Source organism: Orbicella faveolata, unplaced genomic scaffold (genome assembly GCF_042242905.1).
Source record: "Orbicella faveolata isolate gen_17 unplaced genomic scaffold, um_ofav_v1 contig_1, whole genome shotgun sequence".
NCBI classification, from domain to species: domain Eukaryota; kingdom Metazoa; phylum Cnidaria; class Anthozoa; order Scleractinia; family Merulinidae; genus Orbicella; species Orbicella faveolata.
Window position 1 is genome coordinate 18,012,707 of NW_028301536.1, and position 19,917 is coordinate 18,032,623.

Sequence of the window (19,917 nt, forward strand, 5' to 3'; positions counted from 1 at the left end):
AGACCAGCCTACCCACGAAATTAGAACACAAGAGTTTTTACTTTGAGTGTGATAACTAATTCAAGAAATACTACGTCCTTATGCAGTCATTGCGCGCCAATGCGTTACGATACTTAATGAAATATGGTTAGGAAAAGAGCATTTGCCCCGAAGTCGGCCTTAAAGTACTGACGAAGGAACGACCTGTTCTCAGCCGAGAATTAGTATGTCGCGCGCGAGAAAATGTGCCCAGCGCTAAAACAGACATATTTCTCGGGCTCAAAAGTAAGAATGGCCACTTTTCTTTGAAACATGCTTACATATATCGTGGTAAAAGCCTGGAACAGACTATAGTCAACATAGGATACAGCGTCTCGGTGGCCATTTTCTAATCTTCAAGAGAGTTATTTCATTTGCAAATTAAGACCTGAAAGAATCTAGCTGTTTCAGTAAAAGGAAATTCTTAATGAAACTTATACATAAAACCTGAATACACTTGTTTTTAATACTATCACCATTATGCACTCCTGCTGCGTACTTGAAAGAGAACTTTGCACCGGGGACACCAACGTGAACACTCGGCCATCAAGTTTCTATATTGCGTGAGAGGCAAACACAAGTAAAGACAATTTCGACACAACAATACACAATTATGGGTCTTTCAGCATTTGTATTGAACCCTTGATACCCGGCCGTGGTGCAAGATGATTTGTTTTCAATTTTCATTTTTACTCGCGGCATTTGAAACGTTACTTTGTAAAAATAAGATCGATTCATGAAGATTTCGTATATTAGAAAACTAATAGGGTCTTTTTTCTCTAACTATACAATTGCAGTGGAGTTTTCGGCCACTAGGGAAATAAAAATTTTTCAGTTCACAACACTCCGAGACCGTTGCACTCATGTCGAGGATTGCACACTAGTGAGATCCATGCATGCTCTTTCTGATAAATACCTCAAATTGTTAGTAACAGGCTAGGTTACTCCATATTTCACGGAGAAAATTATGTGTGTTTTGATGACTTGTTTACGAATGAGGACACACCTGTATGTATCTTATTAACGTGCACACCTGGACATTTTTCTGAACTGTATTTATTTCTGAACTGACTTTCGCAACAAGAAGACACTTTAACTCATGCTATATTTCCCGCAAATGAAATGAAACTGAATTTTGCGCACCAACAAAGATTTCAAACTGGTCTGTGGTAGAAGGTACACCTTAAATTTGCGTTTTACGTCGTTGAAATTTTGGTTAGTTTTTATCCGCCAGCGCGGAACTGAATCAGGGGAGGGATTTTTCTATATATACACATTCATTTATCAGTAGTTTAGTTGTAAAAGGGCGAAAAGAAAACAAATGTTATCATTTGCATGTTGTCCCAAATTCACGTCATTTAAAGTCGAACATACACTTTTAACACCGGCTTTAATAACCAGCAAAACAAAGTAGAACCGACTTCGGATATATAATTAAGACAATTCGAGATTAAATACACGATAGTTATACTTGTGCAAAAACAACCCTTCCATGGGCACGATCTACAACAACATCTGTAAGGTGCGGGCAGGTATAACTTGCCCAAACGTCAGGTTTTAACAGTGTCACATATGCTCATTCTTGTCCAACATTGCCGGTGATCGCCAGAAAGATGTAGTCCCTCGTGCTTTACGAGATCTCTATTCCTGGCTTTGTCGCTGTGATTCTCTTATGATACAGATGGCACCAGAGAAGGGCGATTGTTGTAATGACAGCCCAGGTGCTCAGTACACCTATAAACACACTGAGCGGTATCTTGGCCTCTCGGGATCTAGATAACACAGGTTTAGGCGATGGGTTGTCCAATGTAACGTTGGTTTCTGACGATTAAACAATTAAAAAAAGAAAAAAATGTGAAGATTTAAATTAATGTTGTTCGTACTTTTTTACCACTTATGTCATATTGTGTTGTCATAAGAACCACCCAATATAAATCATTTTTCTGCGCGTCATTGAGTACACACCGATAACTGATCACACTGAGTGGAAAAAAGATCTTTATATAAAAACAAAACTCAACGGAAAATATGGAAAGTCAATGATACTTCTTGGCGACAAAAAAAATGCAATTCTGCCAAAACTGATGAGGCGGTGTGTTTGCCATTGTGCAGTTTGCTAAGCGGCATTAACTTTGAAACTTGCATTCTTGCGTCGTATGTTGTTACTTTTTCCGCAGTCCATGTAACAGAACATCGTGGACGATTTGGTCGCTTTGTCCTATCCAAGTTCTTTATTTTCGCTTTGTACCCCCATCACCAGTCCGGGATCTAGCTATGCTAAATCATACGCTGTGGTCACCTCAGAATTGAGATGACCGCGATATCATGGCGGGATGTTGCCTTTGCCATTTCTTCGGTTGTACCCGGGTCAACTACCTATAGTTTTGGATATTTGGACGAGAAAGGAGATTCGTGCGTTGCTAAGATGGCCGTCAAAGACAAACTATAAAGATGCAACTTTTAATCGCATCAAACTATGAAGTGACCAAAAATACAGCCAAATAGAGCTGAAAGAGAAACCAAATCCATGTATAGGTTCATCTTACCTGTAGAAAGCGAGGATTCTGTGTTGTGATGTTTCGCGAGGTAGTTTTTCTCAGGATTTGCTGTCGTGTCTGAAAGCGACTCTATCGATCAGTTATATTAAAAGGATTAAAACAGTAGTATGCATTTCACAAAGGTATAGGCAAACGTGTGGGTCTTCCCTGGAATGGATAACTGTCTTTTGTTCAAGGAATGTTGCACTGGTAAGATCTTTTGAAGAGAGCCGCTTTCCAATGAAAAATGTTTTTCTGCATCAAATCCAGAGGTTCGGGATGCCACCCGACCTCGTACAAAATTCTCTAGAATTGATCATTACTCACAGCTAGTCTCTCTACCTACGTGTATAAGGGACCAGCGGAAGGAGCTGTGCAACCTTAAAAAAACGACAATGATGTACATGCATATGCTACTTGTTATCGGTAGGTCCGTAATCATATATAAAAATGCACATATGAGAAATTCAATTAAAATAACTGAAATAAATAAAGCGCACTGAAATGTAGGACAAAACAAAGTATCGAAAGTCAGAAACAAACTTAAGTTTGTGGGCTAAATAGTTGCGATGAACTGAGTAGTGTAAGCCTACCTGATTGAAAAGCACATCGCAAAACAAAACAAATGTTTTAGCTACGCATTTTTATGTTTATTGTCCTAAACTCTGCGTAAATTTGTTGTGGAATTTATTTTGTTTTATAAGCAGTTTGCGAAAGTGAAACTGAACGAAATGAGGCGGAATGGTTTCAAAAATTTGTTGCTGAAACGGAAACAGCTAATATTCATACAACGACAAACTGCGATAAAACAAAACGTCTGAAGAGTTTCAACAAACATTAGGAGCTAGTTACGTTCACTGAATTTATCCAGACTGGGCAAGAAAATTTATAAATGAGAATGATACAGTTGTAAAACAAAAAGGTCTTTTGGTTGTGAAAGAAGGAGCATGAGAAATTTATTTGAACAAGGTGAACTATGTTTTCTTTGGCCCAGTAAACACACAAACGCCGAAAAAAAAAGAACCATTTCGTTTAGACCAAACTAGCACTTTTGTTATGTGATCAAGATATCTTTCTACATAGAGGGTCAAGGAAACAAAGGAAAATTACTAATTGTGAACAGCTCTTTTTTTATTTAAGTTGAGAACGATGATCAGGCGGCCATTTTGCTCATTCGAATACGATAAGACCATGCATTACACGTCGATATATTTGGTCTTTCAACGTCATCAAATTGCTAAACAGGCAAAAATATGCGGATGCTCTAAAAGACCCTATCAATTCCTATTTAGTAATGGCAGGCGATTTTTATCCAAAACTTAGAACTAGACATGCTTTTTATATTGTTTGCGTTGTTTTTCCGACACGTATTCTGTTACCTTAAACACGATTAAGACTACCCAGAAAGAAACTATTTAAAAGAACAGGAAGCGTCGAATCTAATTTCCTTTTAAATTAAGCTGCCTATGGCCGGCAAAAGGAGTTAATTAAAAGGGATATAGGGGGGCTAAGATATTTACAATACCTCAATGACTTCTGTCACTTTCGATTAACGGTGATGTTATTGCATACGTTGGGTTGGAATGCAATGTCGTATCATGATTCCAAAAAAACAGACAAGCTCACTGAGATGAACTGAATTAAGACAACTTCGTTCAGATGAATAAAGAGTAAAACACGTTTTTTTCGTTAACTACTGATTTAAGTAGTCGAACGATTCTATCGTTCTCACAAAACGCCCAAAGTTTAACGAACTGGATGTAGTTCTTACCTTCTGACCCTTTCCACCTGTCCGTTTTCTCGCTTAAAAATGCACTCCTGTAGTCGGAACCAAGATGGTTACTAACGTAACACGTATACAGTCCAAAATCTTTGGGTGTGGCGTTTCTGATGTTCACTTTAACGCCGTACTTTCCTGCAACGTGAACCGTTTCATATTGCACAGGATCAACAAGGGTGTACGAACCTCTTTCAAAGTCAAGTGAATTGGGGTACGTGCTGGGGACATCATCCCACTTTACCCATCTAAAATCTGGAAGTGTTCCACTGACAAGGACGATGCAAGTCATCGAAGCGTTTTGTCCAAGCTGGACGCTGGTGTTTCTTGGGGAATCGCACTTCAAAATGGGCTTACTTCGAGATTTTTCTGTGTAAGAGAGAAACGTAGAACGATTGTAGACAGTTTATATTAACTAGATTGGAAAGGTGAACGCTCTGTTGAACCAAAAAAATGAGTTGGTCAAGAAGCAATCAACTACCAATCAAGAATGAGGTTTTGAAACTTTACGATCATTGAAAATCGTTTCCCGGGATCCTATCGTTGCCTTGAGTGAATGAACGATGACACCCCACTACCCCACGGGCTTACCCAAAATAGTGAATTTTTTGGACTAAAAAACTGAGTAACTCAGATTTTATTCCAACGTATTTAAGCTACCAAACGGTTCTAATGGCAGAACCTTCGGCTCAGATGTAGCGTCCACGAATATAGTGGAATTCGATAAAATGACGACTGTAGCTAAACCAGCAAGAAGCATGCAGAGATGTTTTCAAAGAGGTAGTGAACATTACTGTTCTGGTATAGAACGTCCGATTATGTCAGTTCTACAGTTTATATTTATCAGTTCTAATTATTTTTCAACCCAGTGCCTAACTTGGCAATCTCATTTATCCAGTTCTTTTCCACAAATGTTTCGATGATATCAAGACTCTTGACTTACCACCAGGATATGAAACCGATGCATCAGTGCACTTTGTACTACTTTACTATCCTAGATCTGATAGCATTTCTCTTTCTTTATTCTCCGATTACTTACCTACAACTCGTAGTGTATAAGTATGATTGATTGAGCCATAGGCGTTGGAAACTACACACGTGTATTTGCCCGAGTCCAGGGGTACCAAATCTTTAAGTTTTAGGTACCACATGTTTGTCTTAAGCCTCGGCTGTAATCGCCTGTGTATGGAAGGATCTCCGTCTTTTAACCACTGGAATCTCAAAGGACTTGAGCCATTGGCTTTGCACTTTAGTCTAACAGTGTGACGTGCTGGCCACGCAATGAACGTTTGTTGCATTCTGATGGAGTCCACAAATCTGGGAGAAGCTGCACACGAAGAAAGTTGAATCAGGTGAAAATCAACTGTGTGAAGGACGGAATCACGACGATGAAAGAAAACGTCGCCTACCGTGCAGAGTAACAGTTGCGAAAACATAAAATAATACACATTTATTATATGGCGGAGTCTCACAAGGACTGGGAACTACCGAATTCACGAATTTGATTGGCTGAAACCGATATTGACCGCGGTCTAGATTTTCCCATCTAGACCGACATCTAGACCGGTTTCATTTTGCGTTGAAAAAGTAGCAAACTAAAATACAAAAATGTTCATCATTTTCTTTTATTTAATTCTCAATCATTTATGGAAGTGCCAAAAAGCCTGAGGACAAAAAAAAAAGTAAAGAGGACGAGCAAATTTCGGCAGGTTTAAGTTAAGCTCATCGCCGTTCGCAAGCGAAATCTCAGCAAACCAGTTACGGATTAGAGTTTTCTTCTTTGCCATATAATAAACATCTTATTAATCGAGCTAAGTCGATCTGTATGGGAGAATCTTGACCTCGGTCGTGTGTACAGACCTCACTGCGTTCGGTCTGTACTCACGACCTCGGTCAAGATTCTCCCATACAGACCTCCAGCTCGGTTAATAAGAGCTAACTAATAACTAGGAATTTGCCCCTCGTCCACTGTCACTGTATGGTTACATCCCCTTTAACTAAGTCTGTCAGCACCGAAAACGTAACGTAAAAGAAATGAGACAAAACCAAAGACAGAGTCGACGAACAACCAGAGCAATAGGAGCATTAGCAACGACCAGGGCAACGCCGAAGACGACGCCATGTCAAAAATTAAATTATATTTTACCAGCGAAATTCGCAACTATCTAGATCTAAATTCGCAACTATCTAGTTTAGTACGCCGATGGCTCTAAAAACGTCCTCAGGCTAAATATGCAATGACAGCGTTCACTTCTAAATGGAAACACGAAAAATTAGCCGTCGTCGTTCGCGTTCCTCAGACTACGCAAACCTTAGTCATTTCACGTTCTTGATTTGCAGAGGACGGCAAAGAAATGTACAAAGATTTATGAGGCACGTGCACAGCCATTGTTTTGCTCATTAAGCCTTTTGTTTGGTGGCGTTCTCGTTGCCGTCCTCGTCGCGGTTTGCTTAAGTTCCCTATGAGTGACTTACGAAAACGGGAGGTAGGCTTGGCAATACAACTTCGATTGTTATAGTTTGAAACTCCTTTCTAAATTTCAACCAGTTTGTCAGAAGCGGGAATTCTTTTTTTCCACGACAGCTACTCTCTTATCTAATTTCCTAACGGCATGATTGATTCAATGACTGTGGGAATGTAACTGGGATTGGAGTGCCCCAAAACTGAAGTAAAGCAACGTAAAGCTTATCTCTCGAATGCACCTTCTCGTGCGTTGTACAATTCTGGGCGCTACACTCTGTTGATTATTCCGTCTACGACTGAAACGACATCGTGAAATGAGCAAATTTTGTATTATCTGGAGAACTGAACCGAGGCAGTAAATTTTCATTGACTTTATTTCTCCGTGAACGCCGTTTCTCCATTTTAGCTGTCTACATTAAGATTAGCTGTTTGCGTTAAGATACAAACTGAGCTGTAATAGATTTCAAAGGCAGTGTAGGATAAGCAAGATATACAATATTTTTCCACTCCCTAATAACCAGACCAACCTTGAGCATCTCCAGAATTCGTGTTTGAAGATGACGACGTTGTTGACATGTAACTCATCGACGTAGAGCTCCCTGAAGATCAAGAACAGAAACCTATGAGTTGGCAATGCATACACATGCGACTATTTTCATGTTAACATCATAATATAAATGAAAGCAATTCTCTTTTAAAGTGATTTGTTGATAGGTTGACAGACTAATACATGAAAATGGGGCCAATCTGTAACTTGGTTGCGGTGAAATGGACGGTTTCGTTGGGAAATAGCTTGGTCGTTCATTTTAACTTTGTCCGCAAATAAATCAAAAAACGCTTCTGCTTAGATTTCTCTCCTAGTTTTAGATCATCGCAGTTACGGTATTTAAGGCACTGGAGGTATACATTGAATAGGTAGGTCTGCTTACCGTCTTGGCTAATTTCAAAGGTCTGTTATCTTGCTCAAAATAAGTTATTTCTCACGCGAGTGTTGTCATTGCCCTTGTGCTTACTGGGAAAATCAGGCTCGAGTTTTGCACCTGATTTTGTTGAAAACAACGAAACTGTTTTGTAATAGATCGCGTATTTGGAGTTGATTACACGGGAACAAAGGAGCTATTGAAAAGAGGCTGGAAATTGATAAATAATGTGTCTGAGGATTTCAGTTGATAACAAGAGCTCTTTTGTATCCTGTCAAATGAACAGCCGGGTTTATAACATTCCCTGACGCAAGTTCTATTGAGTAAGGACCACGATTGAGTTGGTTCGCTTATAAGGTGTACGAAGAGCGAGATGTATCGTCTAGCAAATAAATCTAGATAGGCTACATTTCTTAAGGGTTTTGCTTATTACAATAAAATTCGTGCAAATTTAGTGCCATCTCCCATTTTCAATCAACGGGATTTTTTACAGATTAACTTTATTTCGCCGTCAGTCCCAAATAAAACGATTATGGACGTTCCCGAATGATACCATTAGAACCTGTATTATTTTTTCGTTTCACAGGAAGCAGTACTCACTCCTATGTTACATCTGATATTTCTTATGAACTGCCACAATGTATCACTTTCGCTTCAAGGCATTAATTTTAGGTTATTTCGGGAAACAAGTGTTTCAAATCTGAAACAACACAAGATAATACGAAGAAATGTTATCACTGCTAATGCGACATCTTGACGCTGGGAAACATAGATTAAAAGACTGATGCTGTACTCGGTCAAAATTTTTATGTTTGATAAAACTGGCCATGTCAGTTTCAGTCGCATTAACGGCTTGTTGGTGGAAACGTGTACCGCTTACATTATTCCGCGACCAGTGAAGACTAGTCTTTCTCAAGTGAAGTGTAAAACTTTGCAAAAGGTCAGAAAATTGGTCAACATCTTTTTGAGAGTTACGTATTGCCACTTTAGTTCTGAACAACTGTGTAATGCCTTATAAGGAATGAAACCTAAAAGTTAAACAGTGTTTCCATCATCGAGAAATACAAGTTCATCGCGAACTTTGACTGACGTACAATCTTTTGCACTGACAGAACTTTCCGGTATTTGGCAAACGGCTGGCAAGTCGCGTGCCATTATAGGAATAATTGTGTGGCAGGCACGTGTGAACATTACAAAGCGATCTCTTGATTTTCATGTCGTCGAACCGAAATTGTACACGAGATTCATTGTCGTCAAAGGATCATCCTCTTGTGGAAAACCACAGACTATTAAGCGGGCTGATTCTAGCAGTCGTCACGGCGTAAGTAACAAGCAGACTTAACATTTTTTTTTGACACAGTGTTGATCTAACCGTTATTGTTTTGGTCGAAGACAGGCCTGAAGTTAATGTTGACAGGGTGTGCAAAACAATCCGGTTTGAAGTATCCTTTACGGAAATTAAAGGGCAAAGGACTTGGACAAATTAAGATCATAGTGGGGTCGTTATATATGAGTGCATTTCTTCACTATTCTCAGCTGATGTCGTTTTCGTAGTTACAATTTGTAAGTTCAGGAATTCCAACATAGTACGAAACAGTTAAACAGGCTGCGATTTGGGAAAGGAAGCTGTCAGGTTTTGTTGAGAAAAATTTCACGCCCCTCATCATATGTTCCCCTGCTGATTCCAATCTAACATTTATCCCTGACGTAGTTAATTTGGTTCTAGATCTTTCGTTCATCTCGTAAAGGGGCAGTATATCACAACGCCTTTGGTAAGCGCTGAAGAATTATAAAGAGATGAGAAAAACAGCTAGTGAACCTCTTTTTCGCGCAGCAACTTATTCGATGATATTTATATTTGTTCTTCACCGATGGTCTGTTTCGGGCGTCGAATATAAACTACTTTGGACAAATGTTCTTGTTGCATGATGAGGATGAAAACAAGACATGTTTTTTCCCTTTATGGTAAACATATTTTGACACTAAAAGAACAGCATGTTCCCACCAGGATAACAAAATACAGACCGTGAGATGGGAGGTGTGAGCCCCTTTGCCGGGTACCGATCGTGCTCCTACGCCACCCGAATTACGGTAACATTGACACTTTGTACCAGTGCCAGAAAAACAACTCATCACACCCGCGGTTCTATTCGCCGAGTACTTATTTTTTCGTTTGCAAAATATTTAAAGTAAAGGGAAGTTTTTCACCCATTGGCAGTTGAATCGCACGCACCTCCCTGGCGCAATAAGGACAGAAATTAGGAACATCCGCCTCATACTGAGAACCATCGCCCGAGGGAGGGTGTCTAAATATTATTACTTCTTTGATACTGTGATGCAGTTAGCGAAAGACAGAGTAAACACAAAGCAATCTAAATTATTTATTCTTGTCGTACCTGCCGCATCCGTCGTGATTTGCATCGCTAATGTACATGCAGCGAAAACGACTCTCCAATCAGCCCTTTGCCTCATGTTGTGCACCTCACCTTGATGGCAACTTTGCTGCCTTATCTTTACTCCAGCTCCGTAACGCGTTTATGTTTTTAAAGTTTTCTGCAGCTTGTTTGTATTAGAATTGACGCGCTGCAGCCAGAAGTGCGACCAGATATCGTGCGGGCTGGCGCCAGATGGCGGAACCTTGATGTTTTATCAGGAAGGAAGTTATCTGTGTTACAAGCTCATTCCTTGGCACTGGAATGGTTAAGATCTCTCAACTTCCTAATGTTTGACAAGGCTTTCCTATTTTAGGTCACCTGAAGAGCGCCCATACAAGTACACGGTTTCTGAAAGGCCAGAAATGTTCGTTCCACGTATTGACGTAATCTTCCACAACCTGCAGGTTAAATACCGTTGGTCATATTTACAAACAGGGGATTCAAGGGGTAAACTGTTGAGATAAATGAAATCTTGTGTTTAGTTTCCAGCTGTCTGCTTACCGTCTTGGCTAATTTCAAAGGTCTGTTATCTTGCTCAAAATAAGTTATTTCTCACGCGAGTGTTGTCATTGCCCTTGTGCTTACTGGGAAAATCAGGCTCGAGTTTTGCACCTGATTTTGTTGAAAACAACGAAACTGTTTTGTAATAGATCGCGTATTTGGAGGCCTGCTGGGAGAGGGTATTATTGCCCTAAGCCTAATTTGCGGATGTCTTATGCTTTCTACCTATCGTTTCAGGTAAACGGCTGGTAACTAGATCTTCAGATATCACAGCGTCCAGTTCCGATGCAGACTAAATTTTAGCCTGTTGGGTGCGCAATCGATAAAGGAAACGTAGCTATCAGATCAGCTTAACTATCGACTGGAAGGGATTACTTTGTCCTGACGAAAGCAGGCGAAAGCTTTCAAGTGGACGAGTTTTCTAATGGATTCTTTCGTTGAAAAGAAACGGAAGAAGCAGTTGAATTCCTGGACAATGACACGCACATTGCTGTGAGCAGCTTGAATTATCATCCTTGCTTACTCATCCCACTATTGTTTTATATAACTAAACAAAACCTGTAGGAAGCATTGTTAGGAGGCTTTTTTCTTCACTCAGTTAAATTACTTGACCTTCAATTTAGTCCTTAGCCCATGGTTGACCATGGATCATGACATTAAGGAAAAAAACGGGATGAACTCTTTTAAACATGCCCCAGTTTTAAGAGCGATTTTACATAAGGATACCAACAGACTTCCAACATCCCATTGACTCTGGAACCTGGGGGGGGGGGTACTTTGGGAATTTCTGGGTGGGGATGTGCCGCTGGGACCCTGGAACCCTTAGCCTATACCAGAGCTAGTTCAGCTGAATTTTGCTAACCTATACTAGAGTGAACTCCCCAAATCCCCCCATCTATCGACACTGTTGAGGCTGATTTGCGTAAATTTAAACTTGCCGATTTGATTTTTATATATTTTTGAGTGGCACTTCCTGGTTTCCTTACTCTAGATAAAATCTTCAACCAACCGGCTAGTTTTGTGAAAAATGATATTCTATTCTAGACCCAAACGCTCTGATTTATACACCCTATCCTAGAGTAAACTGCTTGAAAACCATACCCTTCACAGCGGCACATACCTATATAGCCCATATATGGCGGTACCCCCCCCCCCCCGGGGCTCTGGACTTTGTGATAAGTTATTGAATCGTTTAGAGCCATCGACGTCATCTACTACTGACTACTTAAAACACTTGATATGATGCTATGTTTGACGGCACTAAGGCTGTAACCTGACTGAGTTGTCTGAGCTTCAGTCTCTGTTCAATCTCCACCGTCGCTGCACATGATGTTTATAGACATCGCATTCCGTCATCTTTGATTTTTTTTTTCCGGTCAATTTTGTTTCTTATCTGTTGCAATAGAAACCAAGACAAAACTAAGCATTGACATCCTGACACAAAGTGTATTTTTAGTTCTGTGTAAATCTGTAACGGCTGATGTGCAAGTTAAAAATGGAATCAGGACTCGCATGTGCGTATGTTCATTGTTATCAAGAAACATAAGCTTGATTTATGTGTGTCCGCAGAACACATCTTTCAAGAAAGATTTTGTAGTATTCGGAATTTGATATATGTGGTGTTTTTGATGCCAAATAAAATTACACTTTTCGTTCAAATATGTTCGTCGCTTATGGAACTACGAAAAGATGTTTTTTCCGACAGAATTTTTAAGATTTTACAGACCTCGATCGTTCACGTGGAAATCGATACACAGTCAACAAACAAGCTGACAAGCTAGAGAAATCATGACGTACTTAACTCGAAAATATCGCGTTGCTGTTTGTTCTTTAAACATTTCATTGAACGACGTACTCCCATTTCGTGAACTCTTCTGCCTACAGCTCAGTATGATATTTCAGGAAGTCCACAGAAGCAAACAGAATTGAATGTAAAGGCAATTAAATTTGAGCTAATGGATTACAGACTTGTGCTCTTCATTAACCTGTTGGATTTCCTGCTTTTTAAAACAACAACGTAAATTACACAATGTACACTTGTTAAGCTCATTAAAAAACAGAGTACCTCTAGAGTAAGCGGCTTTTGACTTAGTCTTATGCGCCGTTATTACTAACGTCAACAGAATAACGGGCAGGTAATCTTATAATTGATGGAGGACATCCGAGAAGGACTATGTTCTTAGTTACCTAAAATGGTAAATTTACCTCAGTTCAGTTGCATGATAAAAACGGCTGTTCACAGACATCAGGATCTAAAAGTAGTAAGCGATTGTTGATCGGTTCATGGAATTGACTCAAGAACTATGGTTAATATATCACGGATTGACTGATGCACAACCACCTAGAGGTGATCTTAAACAAAAGTAAAATGATGGTGTACAAAAAGATGCAATGTGAAGTAAAGGTAGCGTCAGAATCCTAATAAATCCGCTGTCATTCTTTTCAGTCATTTTTGGCATAAGCTCATTATGATCAAATTCCGTCGGCAAATTCTCTTTGTTAATTTTCTTGCACTGGAGAACGCCATTTTTCACTGATTTTTCATCTCAGCTTTGTTTCTTGTATCATGAGCTTCTACCTAGCTAAATCGTTGCTCCCAAAGTTTTGCGGCCGATGCCACGGTTGAGATATCAAAAGGCACCCGACTCAATCCGACAAAATTTAAAATTTCCTTTAAAAGTTTACTTTTCATATTCTAGCGACATACGAAAACAGTTAAACCTCTAAACTTAAAAGTTGCCTACAATGTAAAGAGTGGATTATGTAATCGAGGGAAAACAAAGCAGTAAATTTCAATTTAATGACCACCAAAATAGAAACCTTTTGTAAGCTTCTTTTGTCGCTTAGTTTCCTTGAGAGAATTGAATTGGATACCGAAGATTTTCCAGTTTGTATTGGAGTCTGTTCAGTGAAACATGGCTTGCTCTGTGCCGTTGAAAGGTATTTACCCAATACGCTAGTTTTAGACGACGATTGAAAGCACATTTTTGATGGCAGGGAATAAGAAATCATGGCACGAGAGGAATGTCTTTTAAAACGCATTGGGCATGCGCAAGATAATCGACATGTTACCCCATTCTCGTTCCCAAATCTGCGCATCTGTTTATTAACGGAAGGAAGCCTGGGCACTGGCATCGGGAACGGTTTGAAAGTTTTTGATAGTAGGCCACGTTGCGAAGTCCTTAGTGATAACTGCAGGCTTTCCACTGGGAAGAATGACATTACCACAATTCTATTTGACGATACCCAGACTGCGATCTAAAGTTGGCTGATCTGCTCACCGTTAGGTAATAAAAGGTTATTAAAATAAAAGTCTATTTCAAGCATGTAAATCAATAATTCAGTGCCAAATTGAACTCAATTTTTGTAGGATACAGTAATAAAAATTGGGTTTAAAAATTGAGTTTAAGAATTAAGTTTAAAAATTGAGTAAAACTGAGTTTAATTTGGCATTGAATTATTACTATTTACAACCTTTGAACTGTTTACCGTGCCACGCAGCAACTGATCCTTTTGGATTACAAAAATTTATTTTTATCATGTCCCAGTTACTGACATATGAAATCTGCAGATACACATAACACTGATTTTTTGATGGATTTGTGTGATATTTTTAGCTGCGGTTAAGGTATCAGTATAACCCATTTGACCATCCGCGCGCGGCCCGCTCTAGCGTTCGTGGCTTTAACAAAAACCCATATAAACCGTATATTTACTGGAAGCTTAATAACTACAGATTATGACCTGACCTGTTTAAAACGGTAAAAATTTACCGTGTTTCGAAAATGTGAATATATTTACAAAGCTTCACGAACCCATAAATCAAGGTATACGCCCGCTAAATTTAGGTCGGAGAAAACGATTAACATGGCATCCGTTTCTTCACACATTAACCTCAAAAACCGTGTCTCAGATTTTTGGCACATGCGTTTGTTATTATTTTACAAGAGGATAAAGCTACAAAAGGGAAAAAAATAGGACTGCCCGCGAAAAAAAGGCATAACTTTTTAATGAAAAGAGTAATCAGAATTCGCAGACACGGTTTTGTCGGCGATCGTTCTGACAACATTCTCTCCGAATTTCAACCAATTTGGTCCAGGGGCTGCCGACCTGGAACTCGAAATGCACGTACAACTCGCCTATTTTTTACTTTCGAGAAACAGAGAAAAAATAAAATTCGGCGGCATCCAAGTGTTATGAGATTATCACACCAAGGGAGACACCGCAGAGGAATCAACTTTCTGTATAACAATAGGACTGTGACAGTTAACATGGAACAGGTACAAATTTCCGCGACGGCGCGCGGTAAATTATTCACCGGTGAATAAACCGCTTTTTCATGTGTGAAGTCAGAATTCCAAAGTTAGTAAACGTGAAATTATCTTTTGATTTACTATATTAGCGTTCGAAATTTTACGTATCGGTTGACTAATCTTCAAAATTATGACCATGTCACTGTTAACATGCCGAAGGCCAGTAGAAAGTTCCCGAGAAAATGCAAGCGCACAAAGGGATACGCTGGCGAGGACGTCGTAAACGGGACTACATCGACTGATGTTGATGCAAAGGCAAAGATACTGGAAGAAATGACAATAGCTGGGTAAGAAAAAAAAAATGTTGCACTGCTGATTCTAATTTTGTACAATCGATCTGCCTTTCAATTTCGTCCACTTCTCTTCGTCAATCTCCTCTGCTTCGACAGTTTCTTGCAACAGTATTTTAGCGCGGCTTGCGCTCATTTCGGCTTGCTCGCTGGCTTCGTGATCGCGATCGTTGTCGCGTTCATCCAGCAATTTTTCTTGATTGTAAAACGAACCCTTTGTCGCTTTCCGCTAATTTAGCGGCCCACTTTTTGTTGAAAGTGTTTTTCGCCTTCTTTGGCCTTCCTTTAGTCGATGAAAACGGGCAAGATCGCTCTGTTTTCTTCGAAGACATCCGCCACTGATTATGGCACGCGAATCGCGTGTCAACTCAGCATGATCTTGATGTCATGTGACTTCTTGCCTCGATAATTAATTCATTTGACAGAACTTGTCAGCTCTCAATTAAGTTATTAATATGCAAAACAATCTTTCTCGCGCAATAACTAGCGGCAGATAAAATATTTTTTCGTGGAGTTTTTTTTTATCTTAAAGATTACTTTAAGATTTATCCAACCGCTTAAAAAAGTAAAATTATGCAAAATTGCAAATTTTCCCCTTACTGATACCTTAAGAAAAAGCCGCGAGTGCGCTCCTAGATCCTAGGTCGATTGACTGAGGATCGATGGACGGCCCTTGCGTAACCAATGCGATTACTACTTATCTAATATTCAGTCAAGGTCAAAGTCAAACAACAGTTCACTGAAATCTTGCATGAGAAGCCAGGACAGTTCAGAAATGCCTGAATAGAGAATAAAACTGTTATCTACATGTTGTAGATACAAATATATGTCATGCTTGTATTCAAGCTATGTGACGTCGAGTTATTTTGTTGCTATCAGTACCGGAAGCTTGACATTAGTTATGATCATCAGGCCGGACTGTCATACATTCCTTTTAATAGACGGTATGTCCTTGTTGAGGACTTTTTTTCCATTCTTGTCACCCGTTGGCTTGACAATCTATTGATATTGTAAACGGAAGGACTGTTGTTGTTGTTGTACTAATAGATCTCAAATTTACTCAAGGGAGTAAAAACCAAGGTTAACTCTTGCACGAACTTTCCATGAGTTTGATCGATCATATTACAATCAAGTTTAAAATCTACACCGATTTTTGCCATTTACTCCAAGTCTTGTGATCATCCTGTTAACCTTAGAAATTATCAGTGACAAAATTCGTCTTTATTTTGCCACTATTCCCATATACCTAATAAGTTCAAATTAACCCCGCAAAAAAAAAAAAGCCTCACAAATTTCATCGAGTACAACTGATCAGTGAACTACAAACGTCATATGGAGGTACAAGGCAACATTCATGACCTTTCATTTCAATTGTTTTTCACACTGGTGTTTCATCCACAGACTCAAATGTACAATCAACATTAATTGACTCAAGGTTTGAACTCTGAGTTGAAAGCAGCCGACCACGGATTTCCGTAGGTTTACGTCGTCAAACAGCGCAGAATAAACCACTTGACTGAGATTTTGCAACACTCAAGAAAACTTGCAGATTTCACGTGTCCTTGTCTGACAATTTACGGCGATCTCGAACTTTCCTCTTACCAGTTGTTCCAATATCTACACATCCTACGCGCTATTGTCGCGGGCTATTGTCATGAGGATAAGCGGAACAACACTACCTCGCGTAGCTTCTACTTACTAGTGAGCTCAGTTACCGCTTAAATTTGATACCAATAAAGAAATTAAGCCCAAATGCAGTGCAGTCTTTGTATAGTCCAAACCATACCCTGGGAACAGCAGTTGGAAACATTTCCACCTCTGAAAAAGTCAAGACATGGAACTTACCGGTTAACTTTAGTGGAACGGTTCCGCAAACTGGTGACGCCAAATCTGTCACTGCATCTAGTAAAAGGCCAAAGGGAGCTTTTATAGCCTTTGTGCCAGATATATACTGATCTGTTGGCCAGATAGAACATACAGCTCAGCTTAAAAGATTTGTCAACAGATATAACATAGGGTAAATATGTAAGTTTCCACAAATATTTAGCTAGATAGCGGAAACGTAGGACTGAAAGATTACAGGCTATCACGTACGTACGCATGCAAGAAACGCTGGCGATTCAGGCATGTGAAGATCTCTTCAGAAATTCTGTTTGTATAACGAATAGAGAAAACAATGCATCTGCAAACGTTTCGAATAAAGCCCACTACGTTTGAGAAATAACTGATCGCTTATTGTTTTGCGTGATCCATGTGCTTGTTGCTGTAATTATCACCCCAGTGGTGGTAGCTAAGCAGGATATGGATACGTTTTAAGATTTCCGTAAATCATCAGCAACTCACTGTTAAATATGTAAAGTGTTTGTAATAGGGATTAGGTCTGTTCTTATTCTTGTGCACAAGAAAGGTCTTTACTTCGATTATTCCTCATGAACAGCACGAACTGGTGAAAATGTAGTTGTGTGTTTGCTGTAGTTTGGGAAACAGAACTCTTTTTTCGGATCTTGTAGAAAGGAACATTTTTACCATCGCTGTCATGCTTGTTAGGTTAAAAACGAAGAGATTTTGCGTTGAGTGCGTTCTTGCTGAAACGAATGCTTCAGGTCCACATTAGCAATGCTCATGAGTAGCTGCATGTTCAGTTGTGTGGTCTTTTTTTCTTGCTGTGCGGTTCGTTTTTCAAACCTCAAGCGGAAGGAGAATCTTCATGGAAGCCAAAACACTAACAAAGATCAATATTCTCTTGTGCAAGCTGGATTAAGCCTTTAAGTCCTAAGTGTGATCAGCATTGTGTTTCTCCCATTAATATCGATGCATGGCCATACTTGTACAGTTTTGTGAGCATCAAGGAAATCATCACAATGAAAAGTTACCTGGGCTCTTTCTTAACGGCGAATCCTTGTTACTGGTATAGTACGAAATGTTCCCTTATCCCTAAGGAGAATTTCAATGTTGATATCGGGGCTCGAGGGGTTAATTACGAACAAAATGCTTTACAATTTATTTGTCTCAATAAAAACAACAAAAGACGGCTTACGCTTAGCCAAACCAGATCAATTAAGGCTGTCTTATGTTCTCAGCAGCCCATCACATACGGCTCCTGACGGTCTCCACTTTGGTGTTTTTACTTCTGATAGACTGGTATAATCCCTACCAAATATTCAAGTACCACTTGGCCTCACGTTCGGTATGACTGGATTTTGAAATCTACAAATTCGCACTGAAGAGGAGCCATAACTTCCACTCGAAGCTTAATAGACATTCCCAGGGTCCTGTGTAATCGTTGTATTTGTGAAAAACAAAACAGCAACAGCAACAACACATACGAGAATTTGTCTTACACTCTCCGAATGTTCATTCGAGGTAGGAGACCTATCAGATTAAGAGTTTCCAGACCCTGAGGATCACCCAATCATAGCATTTATATTATCAGCGTAGCATCTTTTGAAAGGGTTTTCACTACATAGTTCTAGAGTTCCGTTCAGTTTATTTCCGACTGTATCTGATGTTCAAACCTGTAATAAGAAGGTCTGAATTGGATCCTAATCGGTCTTGTTGCGTGTTATTGTTGAAAGAGATCGTGAATGGGATCCTGGCTCAGCTAGCAGTTAGACTCATCGCTTTATCGTACGTTCCCGTTAAAAGACGTGCCCACTTTCAGGCCCAAAAGGCAAAATCATGACAAAATCCATACTCCTACTTCAGACTAAATAAAGAAGCTCAAACCCGCGCTATTAATTTGACGTGGTAATTACCTTTTTAGTTTGCATCATGGGAGGGAAATATTTATCCGAGCTACCTTAACTTTTCGAAAAATTTTAAATTTAAAAGGTGGCTCTGAACACCACGTACAGATTTTTTAAACTTTGTCAAAAGTTAGGGATGTTTTAGCAGGCCTGTGGTAACCTATTGAGTCACGGAAATGATAACGACACCCCTTTAATTGGGCAGTCTTTGTGGCATCAACTAAGAAAAGAGTATTTAGATGACCCATCAAAATCTTAAGTCTTGGAAAAAACGAGCAAGCGCGACAGCGAGGAGACTGGAGAAGAGACCTCCATCTTTGGCACCAATCCCCACACGATCGCGCTCTCCCTGTCTTACCTTAGCTCTAAACTGTACTGGTACAAAGAAGCCGAAAAATTATCCAAATTATTGGCTTAAATTTTTATTTTCTCTGTCATAAACCACCTCCATTCCATCTCAAGTTTTAACTTGACTCCTGATCAGTTCTTGACGTGCTTTCTGTTTGCTTAGGGATTGAAAATAAAGATAAGATTAACTTATTTTCTCTTCCAGTTGACGACTTGTCACGTTATAAAGAGCAGGTACCATTAGTGATTTAAGAAATAAAACCTTTTAGGCTATGTTTACAAAACGAGGAGGTCCCCTTATTGGCATTGTTGCTGTCAGCAAGAGGGTTCTCGTTACTCTAGCACTCACATAGGGCTGCCACAGATCAGGAAAATTGGTCGGTAAAAAAATTGTCAAGGTCAGGCAAAAATCAAGGAATTTTATTTTGAGTCAGGGAAAATTGAAATAGTTTAACACGGCTGATTTGCTTCTATTGAGAGCTGGAGGAAACATGTGAGGTCACTGTGATCTCAACGATGTGTTTCCCAGATAGACAAGGAAAATTTGTTAAAAACTTATCAGTTTCAC

At 39.5% G+C, this 19,917-nt stretch overlaps 1 protein-coding gene across 5 annotated transcripts; it reads right to left on the reverse strand.

Annotated features, from left to right (window-relative positions):
• Positions 1–1,056: 1,056 nt before the first annotated feature.
• On the reverse strand, positions 1,057–18,197 carry LOC110045662 (fibroblast growth factor receptor-like 1). 5 transcript variants are annotated; one of them, XM_089293282.1, is made up of 9 exons: positions 18,129–18,197; positions 17,101–17,211; positions 12,858–12,904; positions 10,113–10,549; positions 7,324–7,395; positions 5,372–5,659; positions 4,327–4,701; positions 2,565–2,645; positions 1,057–1,839 (listed from the first exon to the last, which is right to left on the reverse strand). In XM_089293282.1, exons 4-9 carry the CDS (start codon positions 10,186–10,188, stop codon positions 1,649–1,651), a joined length of 1,083 nt encoding a protein of 360 aa, XP_089149408.1. In that variant the 5' UTR covers positions 10,189–10,549; positions 12,858–12,904; positions 17,101–17,211; positions 18,129–18,197; the 3' UTR covers positions 1,057–1,648. The 5 variants fall into 5 exon arrangements, with proteins under 5 accessions (XP_089149408.1, XP_089149391.1, XP_089149412.1 ...); XM_089293265.1 differs by lacking the exon at positions 12,858–12,904; XM_089293286.1 differs by lacking the exon at positions 12,858–12,904 and having other exon boundaries at positions 2,565–2,633; positions 18,129–18,193.
• Between the last annotated feature and the right edge of the window lie 1,720 nt (positions 18,198–19,917).

Excerpts from the sequence above, each read along its gene's own strand:
- LOC110045662 (XM_089293265.1), bottom strand. The coding sequence starts at position 10,188 with ATGAGGCAAAGGGCTGATTGGAGAGTCGTTTTCGCTGCATGTACATTA. Across the intron at positions 7,396-10,112 it reads AATCACGACGGATGCGGCAG|GGAGCTCTACGTCGATGAGT; the intron begins GTACGACAAGAA and ends CTTGATCTTCAG. Across the intron at positions 4,702-5,371 it reads TTATACACTACGAGTTGTAG|AAAAATCTCGAAGTAAGCCC; the intron begins GTAAGTAATCGG and ends TCTCTTACACAG.